The sequence below is a fragment of the Condylostylus longicornis genome, unplaced genomic scaffold (assembly GCF_029603195.1).
Source record: "Condylostylus longicornis isolate FDR11 unplaced genomic scaffold, ASM2960319v2 ptg000153l, whole genome shotgun sequence".
In the NCBI taxonomy this organism is placed as follows: domain Eukaryota; kingdom Metazoa; phylum Arthropoda; class Insecta; order Diptera; family Dolichopodidae; genus Condylostylus; species Condylostylus longicornis.
In genome coordinates, this window is record NW_026578121.1 from 2,118,097 (window position 1) to 2,137,324 (window position 19,228).

The window sequence follows — 19,228 nt, forward strand, 5'->3', positions numbered from 1 at the left end:
TTCTATATATTATGAAAATTCAATTTAATTTTAGAATTATTCTGACAATGTTTCTACACTTTTATATTTATTTCGATTCTATAAATATAATAAAACTCTTTTTTTTTTATACAAACTCATATACATTCATTGTTATAATTGTTGGCGCCATACTTTAAAAAAATTTATTACAGAAAATTACCAAAACCACATTAGATATTTAAATTCTTAGACTTTTGTAGGCTTTTAGACCTCAATGATCACGTACCCGCACAAATGTATTGTTATATAAAGTTTTCAATCAAGAAAATTAATGTTACAATTTTTTTATATTCTGAAATTCTAAGTAATGAAACACAAAATAGACTATAAAAAAATAATTTCTTTTTTGTTTTACTTATTAAATATATTAGACTTTAAGATTAGAGCCTAACAAAATTCTAACACGAGGATATGATGTTATATTCATAAGATAAATTATTAATATTAGGTTCAATGAACCTCATAATCTTACAAGAATTTTTTAGGATACAAGATAAAAAATAGAAAAAGAAAAAGAATTAAAACAATTTTGTTTTTCCATCAAAAATTAAGTATGGAGAAAATAAAATTCAGAAATCCTTTCTTTTTATGAAATTTCAAAAAGTAACTAGAGTCTTTGTGTCTATATTGATTTAGTTTATATTCTCTTATAAAAATTCAAGAATAGAATTTTGTAGAAACTATACCTTGATGTTCAAAAATCTTAGTAATAACAAATTTAATATTAAATATCAGATATGACGGCGAAAATAAACGAATCTATTTGAAAGTCAAAATGTAAAGGAACGTATCCCTTAAACGTATCCAAAAACCGAGAATATTTGGGTGAAAATTCGCGTTTTTTATCAAGGTTAGGGATACGATTAAAACCCATAAAAATTCGAGTAAAATTTGGCGATTTAAGGCAAAGTAGAGGTACGTTCAAAAACCGTGAAAATTCGGATGAAATTTCGTGTTTTTTGATAAGGTAGGGATTTTTTCAAAACCTGAGAAAATTCGAGAAAAATTTCTTGTTTTTTGGCAAAGCGGAGATACGTTCAAAACCCATAGAGATTCGAGTAAAATTTCAGGTTTTTTGACAAGGTAGGGATACTTTCAAAACCAGTAAAAATTCTAGTCAAATTTCACCTTTTTTGACAAGATAAGGGTACCTTCAAAACTCTTGAAAATTAGAGTAAAATTTCACATTTTTTGACAAAGTAGGTTTACGTTCAAAATCTATGAAAATTCGAGTAAAATTATAGGTTTCTTGACAAGATAGTAGTACGTTCAAAATTCTTGAAAATTCGAGTTAAATTACAGGTTTCTTGACAAGGTTAGGGGTACGTTCAAAACCCTTGAAAATTAGAGTAAAATTTCACATTTTTTGACAAAGTAGGTTTACGTTCAAAATCTATGAAAATTCGAGTAAAATTATAGGTTTCTTGACAAGATAGTAGTACGTTCAAAATTCTTGAAAATTCGAGTTAAATTACAGGTTTCTTGACAAGGTTAGGGGTACGTTCAAAACCCTTGAAAATTAGAGTAAAATTTCACATTTTTTGACAAAGTAGGTTTACGTTCAAAATCTATGAAAATTCGAGTAAAAATATAGGTTTCTTGACAAGATAGTAGTACGTTCAAAATTCTTGAAAATTCGAGTTAAATTACAGGTTTCTTGACAAGGTAGGAGTACGTTCAAAACTCTTGAAAATTAGAGTAAAATTTCACATTTTTTGACAAAGTAGGTTTACGTTCAAAATCTATGAAAATTCGAGTAAAATTATAGGTTTCTTGACAAGATAGTAGTACGTTCAAAATTCTTGAAAATTCGAGTTAAATTACAGGTTTCTTGACAAGGTTAGGGGTACGTTCAAAACCCTTGAAAATTAGAGTAAAATTTCACATTTTTTGACAAAGTAGGTTTACGTTCAAAATCTATGAAAATTCGAGTAAAAATATAGGTTTCTTGACAAGATAGTAGTACGTTCAAAATTCTTGAAAATTCGAGTTAAATTACAGGTTTCTTGACAAGGTAGGAGTACGTTCAAAACTCTTGAAAATTAGAGTAAAATTTCACATTTTTTGACAAAGTAGGTTTACGTTCAAAATCTATGAAAATTCGAGTAAAATTATAGGTTTCTTGACAAGATAGTAGTACGTTCAAAATTCTTGAAAATTCGAGTTAAATTACAGGTTTCTTGACAAGGTTAGGGGTACGTTCAAAACCCTTGAAAATTAGAGTAAAATTTCACATTTTTTGACAAAGTAGGTTTACGTTCAAAATCTATGAAAATTCGAGTAAAAATATAGGTTTCTTGACAAGATAGTAGTACGTTCAAAATTCTTGAAAATTCGAGTTAAATTACAGGTTTCTTGACAAGGTAGGAGTACGTTCAAAACTCTTGAAAATTAGAGTAAAATTTCACATTTTTTGACAAAGTAGGTTTACGTTCAAAATCTATGAAAATTCGAGTAAAATTATAGGTTTCTTGACAAGATAGTAGTACGTTCAAAATTCTTGAAAATTCGAGTTAAATTACAGGTTTCTTGACAAGGTTAGGGGTACGTTCAAAACCCTTGAAAATTAGAGTAAAATTTCACATTTTTTGACAAAGTAGGTTTACGTTCAAAATCTATGAAAATTCGAGTAAAAATATAGGTTTCTTGACAAGATAGTAGTACGTTCAAAATTCTTGAAAATTCGAGTTAAATTACAGGTTTTTTGACAAGGTAGAGTTACGTTCAAAACCCGTGAAAATTAGAGTAAAATTTCACATTTTTTGACAAAGTAGGTTTACGTTCAAAATCTATGAAAATTCGAGTAAAATTATAGGTTTCTTGACAAGGTAGGAGTACGTTCAAAACCCGTGAAAATTAGAGTGAAATTTCAGGTTTTTTTGACAAGGTAGGGGTACGTCCAAAATACGTGAAAATTCGAGTAAAATTTCGCGTTTTTTGATAAGGTCCCTACATTTTATTATTTGAAAATTTAACAGTTTAGATATACTATTCTTCCTGAGTTCTCTCTTATCAACTAAAAATCAAGTATAATATCGGAGTTCTATATAGTACGAGCATAATATTTGTATTTTTGGTGGTTTGTTTTGTAAAAGTTGTACTGTATTCGTTAAAATTTTTTCCCCTAAATGTATGCAATATAATATTATACACATACATTTTTAAACTGTTATATAAATATATTTTCGCTCGCAATAGGAAAATTAATAATTTATTTTAAATTAGTCTCATGTGATTTTATTCATTATGTAAGCAATTATTCTAATATTAACCAAAGGCATTTTAAAGTAGTTTCCAGGCACTTAAGTAAAAACTTGAACTTATTTATTTTTAATTCAAGCAAAATTACATAATATTTGTGGGTCAAGAAAATCCATTAATAAACTTCAAATATTCTAGAACTTCTTTTTCAACTTTTAAATTGTTTAATTTAATTTATAGAAATTACAGAATTATATAACACAAAATCAATTTATTATATTTATTTTAATAAATATATATTTTATTAGAACAACATACAAACATAATTTATGTTTATTTTTGAAAGTAATTTAATATTAAAATCAAAAAACAAACCAAATTCTATAACCGAAAAATTTGAACTTTAATGAAACACACCCAATTCATTAATAGCAAAAAACCAAAACAAAAAAAAAAAAACAAAAAAAGCAAAATGTGTTATACATATATAAGCTTTTCATATATGTGTGTGTATCACTTGGAAATCTATATTAAATTCTTTTGTGTCACGCACTTTATTATCCCCTTCTCCCTAAATATAATATGATAGTGTAATAATTTTTCAATTTTATGGATATAATGGACTATAAGAGTATTTTAGTATTGTATTAGAACTAAAAAAAAAAGTTTAATATTATTTTTTTAAGGTGAAACTTCTTAATTCTCCTATATTATGGCATGGTATAGATTTAATAGCACCACATCACTTATTTGAAATTCTGATGAATATTATAATTTAATTTATTTCTTTGTTCTATGTATTATATAATGTTTCTCATATAGAATATTAAGTAATATGAGGAATAATATAAATAGATAATAAAATAAATTATAAGAAATTAGAAAGAAAATTACAATCAATCAAACCAATGGGTTGTAAAATAGCGCTATTTCCTTCAGCAACCGAAAATACAGCTTTTAAAACCATCTAGGCATTATACAATTATGGAATTCGGGGGCTAATGCCGTGCGGTAAGAAAAATAATTAAATATTTTGATAATATGACATTTACCAATGGCTCTTCGGATTAATAGAATTTTGGAAAAGTTTTCAGTTCCGGAAATACATATAAGCAGTCAAAAATTTAAATTTTATAAATTTCATGAGTTGATAATTTGAGAAAAAAAATTTTCTGGGATAACTTAGAGAAAATCGTGTCTCGACAAAATAAAAAATATGACAATTATAGAAAAAAAACAAAGGATTTTAGTGGCTATTTTGTCATGACAAGTATGTCATGTCGCGGTAGAAGAAGCAAGCCACTACTTTTCGGCATTTACAAAATTTAAAAAGTAATTGTGATTTCGTAACAAGAAATAGTCATTAATTTTAGAGGCAAGGAGAGATAAGTGAAAATTTATTTCTAAATAAGTAAAGGTCAATTTGTGTGTACGAAATTTGAGCTTTTTATCTGAAAGAATGTGGAAGTATTTTAAACAAACAGCAGTGGCAGATGAACGAACAGACAGAAAAGAATAGAGTAAAACTTATAAATATATATAAAGGAAATTAAAAACAAAAGAAAAAATAAAAAAATCCTAATTTTAGATTTTGTTATTTTGGTATTTTTGTTGCCTTCCGCTAAAATAAAATTTTCTGTATAATTTTTAAACTTTCTAATGTCCTTTAAGTTATTCTTTATATACCTACATAGTATATGTATTGTGATAGTGTTATGACAATTCTTTATTTTTTTTGTTTCTATTTTAGTTTTTCTTCAAATATTCAAAAATATGTTTTTTAAGGATTGCCATATTTATTATATTCTATTATAATGATTAAGACCTTTTAATTTTAACACAACACCATTTTTATTATACAATATAATAGTATAAAACTATAAAAACTATTATACTAGTATGTATGTATGTATATACATATATGTATATAAAATGTAAAATTATTTATAAGTATTTATGTTTTATTAGTTTAAATATAAAATAGTTTCGGACATTTTTAGGTGATATTTGTCATGCTCAAAAATATAGAACATAGGAACCAAAAGAAAAAAAAAAACAAAATTCATTTAAAATTTATGGAAATTTTCTTTTTATTGCAATTATTTAAGATTTTTATATAAAATCCAAGTCTCAAATGATATCAAATGATTTCCAACTTGTATTTGATCTAGAAAAATAGGAAGCATTATAAAAATTCTAGAATTAACTTGAATAAATTCAGGGTAATAATAAATGTCAAATATAACAGTTTTATGAGGAGAATAACAAATTGGTGAAAGTTTTAGATTCAGAAATTATTTGAATAAATTTAAAATGGAAAATAAATTCATTAGAAAACACATTAAAAATAAATGAGTAATAGGGCAAAAATACTCATTTTAGCAATGTAATTAAAATTTATGAGAAGCTAGTATTTAAATTTTGCAAAAACAAATCTTAAGCTTAGTTAAGATTTGTTCCGCAAGCAGACTGTTCATGTTAATTGTTTATACCATTCGCTCTTACTCGTATTACTTATAGAAAACGGTTATGTGACTGCAATGAATAAGAACTAACTAAACAAATATCGTCCACCTCACACTTTTTAAAAGACATTTTCAGTTAACAGCGGATAGATTGAACTGCGGCTATACATTATTCTGATTTTCTCGTTAAAGAAAAGAGAAGAATATGTTAGTATTAGAGAATTCAGGGTATCGTTAAACATGAAAGAACAGCGGAGGATGGAATACAAACAATTCTAATATAAAAACAATATTTGAGTAAAAATAACAAGGGTAGGCGGTCAAAAATATTGATACCTGATTTTGACATGTTGATCAAGCTTGAATAGATTAAATGTTACATCATTTAGTTTTTGTTGCGTCACAGATATATTTATGTGTTAACGTAGACGTAAAGTAGAGTTTATTAAAAGACTTCCGCGTCAGTGCAAGCAGTGATGCGAAGGCGTCGGTATCGCTTTTGGTACCTTTTTATAAGAAAAGAATTCAGTGCAGTAATAGTGCAGTAGAACTGCGAAATTCGGTAACACCAGTATGATTCATAAAATCAGAGCTCATCGTGGGAATATTGGAAAACGAAATACCTAAACGACGCAAAAGATGTAGAAGAAATTTGAAGCAAAATAGAAGAAGAAAAATTTCATTAGGTAATCCAAAGAATTGTTCCACGTTAGATTTATCGTAAGATCATGTTCATTGGTTAGACGCCTAAACAACAAAACGGTTTGCATAGAATCTCATATAAGATTGCATGCTCGATCAATTTGGTCAAAAAAAAATATTTCGAAAAGCCAACTTTCAATTTAAACTAGTTTAAGTTGTTATAAAGCTTATTGGGCAATTATTAAAAAAATGATAAAATTTAATATTGTATAAAATCGCGTGATTTTAGGCATTTCCTTAATTCAAGTACCTAATTTCCAAGGTTTAATACAATTGACATTAACTAATTTTATGAGCATTTCAAATAAAGTAGAACTGGAAATACCATTAAAATAAATGTATGTAGTAAAGTGCTAATAATAAAGTTAGTGAAGTTTAATTGGCATTGAGAATTTTAAAAAGATTCTCAGAAAATCTAATTATTAATGATTAAGTTTTATAATCTGTAATACTTAAGTTAAAGATATCAAAATATTAATGTTTGATAAACTTTTATAACAAACACAATATACGTACATATGTACGTGAATATGATCTCAAGAAAATTGTGTCAAAGTTCAAAATTTTTTTTCATAAGAAATGTTTACAATGTTTACAGTCCACTTAAAAGATAAAAGATTTTTTAATTTAACAATTCATTTGGGTTTTTCATGTTCTTTCTACTTTGCAATTTCCTTTTATAATAAAAAAAAATTTCGAAATTAAACACATACATACGAATACATACATAGATGAGATGAATCATTGATTTTATAGTATATATGTACATATGTATAACTCCAATAAATTATAAGTTATACCTATATTTATTCTTAAGAATTAGACACTAGAAAAAAAAAAAAGTTGTGTGTTTTCTAAAAAATAATTTTATAATACTTGTACTAAATGGTACTAAGTACTAAATCTTATCGTATTTATTACTTCTCAAAAAATTTTTCAAAAATATCGTATACATAGTAACAAAATTATGAGTCACTACTAAATTTTTTTATTCAATCACATTTTATTCAATTCGAAATGCCAGCGGCATAATAACTATGATTACAATACGATATTTTTCTTAAAATACGATATGGGATGTAATATGCGTATTTCTTTTATACAATACAGAATACTAGCATTTTGTGAACAATATTTATAAAATTGTCTAAAAAATTTGGTTTCTATACTGTTAGTATAACTGTTTACATATACAACAAAATCTACAATTATACCGTAAATAATCCGTTGGATAACTGTTTCCATATAAGACTGAAGTTGTGTGATGATGCGTCAGACATTATGTCAAAATTTAATAATTTTGGTACAAAAATTTTAGCCGTAACAAAAGTAAGTTGATTGCAACTCCACATTACCACAAAATGTCAATTGTTGCCGCTTTACTTATTAAAAAATCAGCTAATCTAATGAGAATATAGAGTAATTTCTATTATTTTGCATTACAACAGGTCTGATTTCAAATAGGGTTTGTATATACGACTTTTATCGCTAAGATTCGTAGTTTTTGTGGCATAATATTCAATTCGGAAAATTTGGTATTTCAGAATCAAATATTTTGAGCGAAAAAGACTTTCTAATTAACTTCTTTAGTATTTTGCGTTTTCAAAAATAAATATTCCTTTTTCTAGGGTATAGACGTTCTAGGCTATTTTTAGTCTATTTTAAGGCCTTTTAAATTTAATAATTATTTACCATTCGCATTAAAACTGTTCATTGATTCGTCTAGCACTGATTTTTAATTGTGAATTCACACCCAATATTAAATTTTATTATCAATAATAAATTAATGGCTTTAAATATAAAATTATTATAAATTTTATTCTTAAATTTAATCCCAGAAATTGATTTTGCACTCTAAATGTTAAATAAAAAAAAAAAAATTTATTCAATTTATTCTTAATAATTGAGATCTCTTCTGTGTATACGCTATAAGGACATTTCTATTTCAAGGACAAAAATATTATTCATCTATTGAAATCGGATTCAATAAGTTTCCCTTTTTTTGTTACTGTAATAAAAATCGTTTCTCTCCTTCCTCCGTTGTCTATTCAAATATTTTTTTTAAAAATCATTTTTATCATAGAAATTTTTGTTTAATATTTGAAAATGCTAGCAAATATGTTCTTAGAATTTTCTCGTGTTATTTTGATGATGTCATCTGTTTAATTTATTTACTTTATATATACATACATACATAAAAACATTTAAAGTTCATTTTGATTTAATTTGGTCTTGCGAAAACAGTGACATCAGGTATTTTGAGGTTATACTAGAGGTAACAAACCGTATGAATATTAAGGTTTTGTGATAAATTTGATTTTTAATTTGGTTTAGAAAAGGAATTACATTATTACCTATACAATTCATCCTCAAAAACTTTGGAATCAATTTTGGAGGAAGATGAAACTCTGTGCAATATTCGTTACTAGTTTCATTTCGGAGTTAATTGTAAAAGGAAAGTGATACGAAGAGAAAAAGAAGGAGATGACTGAACAAATGGAATCTCGGACCATTTCTGCGTAAAATCATCGCTTTCTTCGTTACCACTATATACGTATATTGTTTGTGGATGCCAATTCATCTAGTACAAGAACACAGAGCTTTTCCATACGACATTATTGCCAGTTAGAAGTTGGAAAGATTTGAGCCAGGTTTCAGTCGCTATGTATAGGTGTAGCGGCAGCAGGGCAAAGAATGCCATCAAAGAAGCCATGGCAGTCGCCGGTATCGCCCCTATAACTTCCAAAACAACTCAGTATCGGACGCTTTACAAGTTCAGTAATTACACTTACATGTTACACCTTGCGGCACCTCGCAACACGCCATGGCCGTATATAGCAATAGTGCTATCCTAGAACTAATGCCAGTCTTGTCATGAGGGCAAGACTTTCTCTTGTCAATTGTTTTCTATTTTTACGTCATATGAAGGCACTCAAGCTGGTCTTACTGAGATTTACATTTAGGCACACGATTTTACATCATCCAGCTGCAACTTATAAATTTTGCTGCAGAAGATAAGAAATCGAATTGTCAATTGTTTTTACGTTGTAGTCCCATACTATGATCCTGCAGGCGACAATCAAGTCATCCATCTAGACCACTGGAGCCATCCATCAACCCCTTTCGGAATAGACATATTATATATATCGAAAGGGCTACATTGACCCAAAACGTTTATTCCTGCGCTCGCTGCATTATAAGCCTATTAAAGCACCGCCTATTTTCTAGCAGTTCCCTAAAGTCTTTATTGAATTCATCAGGAATACCGCACAATACAGCAACCTTTTACCATATCTTTACTCTTCAAAATATAAAATAAATGAGAGCTTACAAATAATTTCTTAATTAAAAAACATTTGATCCAAATATTTATTTGTTTAAATTAAAAAATTCAAACATTTAAAATTACGAGAATGTTTTTCAATTTCTATTTCATTTCATTTATAACGGAAACATGATTATTTTATTTTTGATTATGTTTGAAATTTTAAATAGAAATATGGGATTGTCTCAGGATTTTCACATAAATGTCCAGTTCCTTATGTGTTATTAAACATAAATTTAAAAGCCTTGAATTTCTACATTACTTTTTCTATTTTATTTGTACAAAAAACCCTAACCAATCTTTATTATTATTTCCTATTAAAGCATTTTTTTTCACGTTCAACGGAAATATTCGTTTTTATTACGTTCACAGTCTCATTTACACTTTTCCATATTAATTTGTAAGTCAACCATCATAAACAGTACAAAAACTTTTCTGTTTTTAATATTATTAGCAATGCTATCGAGTGTATATTGAGCATGAATATTAAATTTTTTTAATTTCAAAACTGAAATACACACAAACACCACAATACTTTTTTAATATTAAATTTTATTTTTATAATTAACACAATTTATAGACTCTCTCTCTCTCTATATGTACAAACATTTAATATGTAAAAATATACTTTAAATGATGACGATATAAGTATAAAATAAATTTTAATATTTAGGTCAAGAGGCTATTTTACATTTTTATTCCTTCCTTCTTTTAAGGCACACAAAACAAAGACTAAATTTTTTTTTTTTATATTGTGTGAAAGAAAACACATCGCCTTGATGACTTTTTGTTTATTCTTTTCTTATTTTATTTTTCCAAATTTTCTTTCATAAACTAGAACGATGAATGCATTATAGAAAACCAAAAAACAAAAAAGGATATTCAATGAGGCGAGGGAATGTCTTATTTATATAAACAGGTCTTATAACTCATTAAAGTATAAAACCTCATAAAAAATATGAGCACAAAATGATTCTAATAGGTAGTATTGTAGTATAACAATATTGATTGTAGTATATATATGTAGAATGAAATGAAGAATGTTTTACATTGTTTACTCGAACACTTCAATATGTAAGCATACATACTTCACAGTCATAATATATATATATTTAATATCACTGAACTAAGGTGGAAATCGAAAGTTAAGAAGGTGACTAATACAAAATATGAATGACAAATATACAGACATTATACATATATATATGCAATAATATTTTGAACGTAATGTGTGAATGCCCATAATTTTTCTATAAATTATAGATATATAGACTTTGATTCATAAGTTTTATAAGCTAAAAAACAATGTTGTTATACTGTAAGAAAAAATATTAGAAATAAAATTAATTTGTTGATAAACAACGAATTTTTCTTGTGTTGAATTGAAATATTGGAATAGAAAATAAATTTTTTAAAAAAACACTTTTGGGAATGGACACTCTATAAGGGTTGCAAATTACTTTTAAAAATGAAATTTCATAAAATTTTGAGAAAGATCCAATGACTTGTAACTTTTATGATATTTTTAAGATCAAACAAATAATCGAAAGATTTTGTTTTCCCAATCGAGCCATATAAATAAATTTATCGTTATTTCATGATTTTAAGCATAATAGTGGTTTCCCGGAAACAAAGTGTTTATTTTACCTTCTCACTGTGTGGGGGCAAGTATACATATCAAATTGAAATCTTATATGGAGCCTGTTCAAATACAGAACTGAAAACGAAATGGTAAATCAATTTCTATGAAAGTATAGTAGTGCTCTTTCTATAGCATAGTCAAATACTGTGCCTCCATCGAATTTCTTTTATTTACAAAAAATATTATATTATTTTCAAAATATAATCTGTGTGAATATTTCTTTGAATATTGAATATCATTCATATAATGTTTTATACAGGGTGTATATAAAACTATGGTTCAAATAAAATTAATTGTAAGATCGAAAATAAAGAACAATCAATTGCCTGTAAAACAAGCTCCCAAATGATAACTCTAAGTCGTATGGTTCCGAAGTTATGAGCACTTATTTATATGCAGGAAAAGTCCGGTATCTTCTTTTTTTTCAACAGGCTGTAACTCGAAAACGAGTATATCTGCACCCCCTCCCCTTTAATCTTACAATTTTTTGATGGAAATTGATCAAAGAATCATCTTAGAAATTATGCCACCCTGCCAAGTTATGCGAAACACCTTGTATAATGTTCAAATAATCTATTAATCAATATGCAAGTTTATGGCACTGCCGGGCAACAAAATATAACATTAAATAACTAAATTAAAATAAAAATAACTACTAATAATTAAAGATTTATTTGAATCAAATAATTTTTTTACGATATTACGAATATTTTTTTACGATATTAGAATTTTAAGTTTATTCTTCTTATCATATATAGGAAAAAGTATTCAATTTTTTTTACGATATGAGCATTTCAACTTTATTCTTCTTATCGTATTATAATATAATAAAAATATATTCAAAAAACACATTCATAAATAAAATACTTATATAATACACACATATAATAAACACTTGTACGTTCTTAACTCGAAAATATTTAGATCTTTACATAATCTCTTTTCTTATAAAGAAAAACAAAATCTCAATGTCATATAATTTTAGAATACTCAAAAATTAAAAAGAAAATTATTCATATACTACACACATACATATATAACAATTTAAAACACTTTAAAAATTTCTAAAATCGAAAATAAATATAACAGAAAATGATCCTTTTCGAAAGTTTCATCTTATAAATTAATTACATATGTATATGTATTTGTTTATATAACAATATATATATATATATATGGGAAAGAGTATAATATATAAAATATATAAATAGAGAATAAAAGAGAAGAGAAGAAAAAACACTAATAAGAAAATGTTTCTAATATTTTTATGTTGCTATGCTATGCTGATGTTTTTGTGTTCTGGCTCCAGACAACAAGAAATTGTCTAGCAATAAAATTCATCATCTTATAATTTCTTTTATAAATTCGTGTACATTATGTATATGTGTATATAAATATTTTTATGTATTTGTTATAAATTTTTGAAAAATATCTTTTATACAAATTTATAACTGGTATACAACGATTATGAAGTTGTTATAATTATTTTTTTTTCCTTTGATTTTTAATTTAGAGGTTAATATTATTTCAATATTAAAGTAAATGTGTGCGTATGTATGTGTATACAATGAAGTTTTACTCCAAATAGAATCCTTGAAATCATTTGCTTCAAAAATCTACACTAATTTCTATATTGTTATATACATACATACAAAAACATTTCAATGTATTTGAATGTCCTTTTGATTTCTTCTATACTTATTTAATTTTTATTTTTTTTTCATTTTTTTTTTTGTTGCTGACTATATTGAAAGTTGAATGAAATAGTTATAAGGGAACTGTCGTTGTGAATACATTCAATTTTTTTTTTATATATATTTTTCGAAGTGTACGCATTTAAATTTTCAAATTTTGTGTTTTTATATTTAAATAAAATTTACTATTAATTTTTTGAAATAATTAAATAAAAAGAAAATTTAAAATATTGCAAAAAAAAAACAATACTAAATTTACAAAGAGAGAAAAGAGAAAAACAAAATGGATTGGAGACGTTTTATTAATGAATCGTTAATTTCTCGTCTAATTATATTAACGCTTTTAATAAGAATGGGTTAGTTTTTGCCTAGAAATATGCAATTTTTTTTCTAAATTACTTAATTTTATTCTTAGAATTAAAATAGAATGAATAAAACAAGAAATAAAACCAAAAATATTTTATAATCCAAAAGAAAAAAAAATAACAATAAAATAATTTTTTTTTTTAAAAATGGCGACAGGTCAATGTTTTTTTTTTTTTTGTATTTTTCATAAGTATGAAAAAAATTTCATTTTAGCAAGTCATTTAAGATTTCAATATAAGAAAAATTTTGTTACGCAATCAAATTCACCATTGTATTCAAATTTCATCTTCTGGTTTCTGTTTATGTAATCAAATATTTAAAAGATCCTTAATTTAAGGATCAATTGTTAAATTAATATAGATTAATACAAGAATACTATTTGTAATAGCTCTCATATTTATACATAGAAATTTTAAATAATACTTAACAAATTTTGTACATATATATTTTTAATTGTTTATGAATTAATGACTTATTTGTGTGTATGTGTGTATGTGATAGTATAATAAATTTTCGTGTAATAAGTACGAAGGAAACAAAAGAGACCGTAAAAGAGAAAAAACTATAGTAAAAATTAAAATGTGTAAAATTGTTATTTTTTTTTATTTAATTATTAAACACAATTTTAAATTAATAAATTCACAATTAATTTTTTTTATTTCATAATTAAGTAAATTAATATAAATTGCGATTAATTTCAATGTCAATTTAAATTTAGAGTGAATAAAATAATAAAAATGAAAAATTTATTTTGTAAACTAATAAAATGAGTGTGACAACTAAGTAAACTTGTAATATGACAATAAAAAGGAATTCGAATAAAATAGAAAAATAATATTTTACTTACATAGTGACTTTAATTCAATTTTTTGAGTGTATGTGTGTAATACCTTAACATAAATTAATATCATTTATTAATGTCATTCAAAATTTGATAGTGTTATGTAGACGTCATAAAAAAATTTACACAAAATTATTTCGATTTTTTATAATTTATTTATTTTAATTTTAAAAAATATTAAAATTTAAATGCAATATGAAATGGAAAATTCAATTTCAAACGTCATCGATTTAATTTAAATACTCGTATATGTTTTATTAGCGTACTCAATATTGTCTCAAAAACTGGACGCCATGTGATTGTTTTAAATAGAAGACGCCGTGTAAATAATCGATGCGCATTTTTTATATTTTTGATTAATTAATTTACAATTTGTTCAAAATTTCAGAAAGCTTTTGAAATTGAAAAGCAAAATAAATTTATTTTGACACACACCTCATTTTAATTGTCATATTTTCATCACGTGCAACGCGTTGATTCTTGTCAAATTTTTGAATAAAACTTTTACGACGCATTCATTAGTCCAAATTTCAATTTAATTTTAGATATTATTTTTAGAAAGATGCCATCATATTTTTGAAAAAATTGAATGAATTGTGAAGAAATCTGAAAAAAAAATTTGAGAATCACTTGTGTAACGATTTGCTCTTTCTCTCTTGTACTCAATTTAAAAAAAAAAAATTTTTTTTTTGTTTTTTTTTAAATTTATTATAAAATTTCGTTCGTTTTCGTTTATCTTTCGTGTTGAAATGTCATAAAATATTGTTTATGTATGTATGTATATGTGTGTATGTTAGTATGCTACAATACAATCGAAGTTAAAAATCGTTATTGTTACAAAATATTATTGAATTGAAAATATTTACAAACTATTTGACCTAGTAATTTTGTTTGCCAAAAACAATTGGTTATTTTTTCTCTAAATCTCTAAATACATACATACAATAATAATGTGTGTATAAATATAATAATAATGTATCAGTATAAGTATTATATACAAATTAGGTCAAGATCTTAACTAATATTTAATTGAGTATATAAAAGAAATGAATAAATTTAAATTTATGGATCATTATACGCAATTAATATTGCGAGAAAAAAAAAAACTATAATAAATGTTTTAAGAATCAAACAAGAATTTCAACATAAACAGTAATTTCATATATATACATTTATACATACAAAATAAAGTTGTTATGTGTTCACTAGTTATAGTACACCGGATCTACTATATATGCAAAGTAAACATTTGTGATGGACACAGCAAAACAAGGGCGCTACATGAAGCTTAGAAAAATAGCTAAATTTGTCCAGTCAATCAAAATTTAAATTTATTTTAAAAATTATTAACCCTTTTATACCCAGACATTATTCATAAAAATAATCTACGATTTTAATAAGCTCAAGATTTTACGGTCAAGATTAAACGCTCAATGTACTATATATTTGTTGTATTGCAATTTCTAATAAAAGTTTCTATTTAAGACTATATGTAACACAAAACTACAGTAAACACTATTTAAATCAAACAGAGGTTATACATTATATTTGAAAAGTCGGGACTTGGCAGAGACTGACTCGATTATCAGAAGCAGATTTTGCTATAATTTTACCTTGTTGACTTATTGACTCTCTCCTTATTATAATTTTGAATCATCAATGAATTTTTAAACCTCTTTTAAACTCCTTTTTTGGTACCTGATATTCTTATTTGGGCTTCTTTAATAATTGAAACAAATTTAGTACCAATTATGTTTATTACTCCAATTGAACCGTTTATTCTATGATAATATTTGCATATATTGTTAAAAATTCAACTCAGCTGAAAAAAAACTCAACTCAGTGGTGAATTTGTTACTTAAATTTGGTAATTAATTAAATATTTTTTTTCCCAATTTAAATTTGCTCCGTACCTTCTCATCTTCTCCTCCACTCTTTTAATTTTTTTTCTTTAAATCAATGTTCTCTATAAATTAAATTTTTAGAATAAAATAAAAATATGAGTTGGGTGATTAAAATTCTCAGCCCTGCATTTTATCAAATTTCTGCTTTCATATTTAAAATGTTGAATAATAATTTCTCTTTATTTTTATTTTCAATTATTTTTTTTTATAATATTAAAGGTTATACACTGAAATGTTACGTTTGTGATTCAGAATTAAATTCAACATGTGCCAAAATTAATAAAGAATCTAAAATGAAACCACAGGTAAGATAATCCCAATCATAATTTGTTCATTGTCCTTATCTTTATTTTAATAATATTGTAAAATAATTAAAATAATTTTCATTTGTATTACATAGACATGTACATGGGAATCAATAAATGATCCACCAAATACATTATTAGGTGAATTAAGTCATGTAAGACTCGATACTAGATATCTAATACAAGAAGGAATAAATGATGAAAATTTGACCCAAGATGTTTTAAATTTTGCATGTGTTAAAATTATATCGTCAGATGGTTTGTTAATTAATTTTATTATGTTATAACTTTAATTTTTATATACACATATATGTATGTATACTAATTTTATGATTGTTTAATAGGTTTATATGTGTATATTTAAATATTATATGCTTATTATAAATTATTTTATGAATGAATTCAAAAGTAAATACATACTCTTCTTTCTCTTTTCTTATTATAAATTTTTTTTAATATTTTATGAACAGGAGGCGGACGTCAAATGATTCATCGTTCGTGTCAAATAAAAAGTGATGATTTTTGTCAAATGGTTACTGGGAAAGCATGGGAAAAAAGTCAATTTAGTCATGAACCATTGGAAATTGTTGATTGTAGTACATGTAATGATAAAGATAATTGCAATGGTGCCAAACAATTTAAATTACATTTTATTTTAATTATTATTTCTATAATAATTACTAGTATATATTTTTAATATGATAATTAAAAATTAAATTTTTTGTTTTCATTTAGCATAAAATTTATAATTAATTTAAATAAATTATTAATTAAAAAAGAACATTTTACATTTTAATATAACAATTATTATATTGCTCAAAATTAAGTAAAAAAATTAAAAAAGACAAAAATTATAATTAAAATTTTCTAGGTTTAATAATGATAATTACACAAATTCGTCATTTAATTAAAATTTACAAAATAAAATTTAATTTCTTTTTTTATTTAAATTAAAAAACTATTAATTTAAATAATAAAATGACAAAAGACAAAGAAAAATTGTAACAGAATTCAATTATAAAATTTCCAATTGCCTATATACAAAAATAATACAAAAAAAAGAAATTCTAACTTTAATTAATGTAATTATATAATATTAAAATTAAATATAGAAAAATTAATTATAGAAAAAATTTAAATTAAATAAAATTCATGGAAACTTGTAAAACCAAATATATATATATATATATACAAAAATTGTTATGAGCTGTGTCAAAATTTTAAAAAAATTTAAAAAAAATTTAAATTCGAAAAAATTCGAAAAGAGAAAAAAATTCTTATTAATTATAAAATTATTATATAAAATTTAAATTAAAAAAAAAAAACAAAAAAGCAATTAATAAAAAATATTATGTATGTATATGTAAATGTTTTATGTAAAATGTGAAAAATGACAATAAAAAAAAAAAAAACAATTCAAATTAAAATTCTTCAAAATTCAAAATGGTTTTGTGTTTTTTTTGTATTTTTTTGGCTCTAATTTCTTTCAAATACACTCTAGGACGCACCCTATTTCACGCGGAAACTAATGAAATTATAAAACAAATTTGAACCAAACAAATGGTTTTGAAAATAAAATATTTTCCTGAAAAAATAATTGTATTTTAAATGAATATAATTTTTTTTTATTGTTGCACGATTTTGAAATTGAAAATTTTTTAAAATTTTGCACGACCCCCTACCTTGTCAAAAAATTGAAAATTTTTTAAAATTTTGCACGATCCCCTACCTTGTCAAAAAATTGAAAATTTTTTAAAATTGTGCACGACCCCCTACCTTGTCAAAAAATTGAAAATTTTTTAAAATTTTGCACGACCCCCTACCTTGGCAAAAAATTGAAAATTTTTAAAAATTTTGGCCGACCCCCTACCTTGTTAAAAAATTGAAAATTTTTATAATAAAATTTTGCACGACCCCCTACCTTGTCAAAAAATTAAAAATTTTTTAAAATTTTGCACGACCCCCTACCTTGTCAAAAAATTGAAAACTTTTAAAATTTTGCACGACCCCCTCCCTACCTTGTCAAAAAATTGAAAACTTTTAAAATTTTGCACGACCCCCTACCTTGTCAAAAAATTAAAAATTTTTTAAAATTTTGCACGACCCCTTACCTTGTCAAAAAATTGAAAACATTTAAAATTTTGCACGACCCCCTACCTTGTCAAAAATTGAAAGTTTTTAAAATTTTTCACGACCCCCTACCTTGGCAAAAAATTGAAAATTTTTAAAAATTTTGGCCGACCCCCTACCTTGTTAAAAAATTGAAAACTTTTAAAATTTTGCACGACCCCCTCCCTACCTTGTCAAAAAATTGAAAACTTTTAAAATTTTGCACGACCCCCTACCTTGTCAAAAAATTAAAAATTTTTTAAAATTTTGCACGACCCCTTACCTTGTCAAAAAATTGAAAACATTTAAAATTTTGCACGACCCCCTACCTTGTCAAAAATTGAAAGTTTTTAAAATTTTTCACGACCCCCTACCTTGGCAAAAAATTGAAAATTTTTAAAAATTTTGGCCGACCCCCTACCTCGTCAAAAAATTAAAAATTTTTTAAAATTTTGCACGACCCCTTACCTTGTCAAAAAATTGAAAACATTTAAAATTTTGCACGACCCCCTACCTTGTCAAAAATTGAAAGTTTTTAAAATTTTTCACGACCCCCTACCTTGTCAAAAAATTGAAAATTTTTTAAAATTTTGCACGACCCCCTACCTTGTCAAAAATTGAAAGTTTTTAAAATTTTTCACGACCCCCTACCT

General features: G+C 24.9%; 1 protein-coding gene across 1 annotated transcript; it reads left to right on the forward strand.

Annotated features, from left to right (window-relative positions):
- Positions 1-13,147: 13,147 nt before the first annotated feature.
- LOC129615881 (uncharacterized) lies at positions 13,148-17,286 on the forward strand. The gene is made up of 4 exons (XM_055531290.1): positions 13,148-13,406; positions 16,381-16,466; positions 16,562-16,724; positions 16,937-17,286. The coding sequence occupies exons 1-4, from the start codon at positions 13,334-13,336 to the stop codon at positions 17,161-17,163; spliced, it is 549 nt and encodes a 182-aa protein (XP_055387265.1). The 5' UTR covers positions 13,148-13,333; the 3' UTR covers positions 17,164-17,286.
- Positions 17,287-19,228: the final 1,942 nt, after the last annotated feature.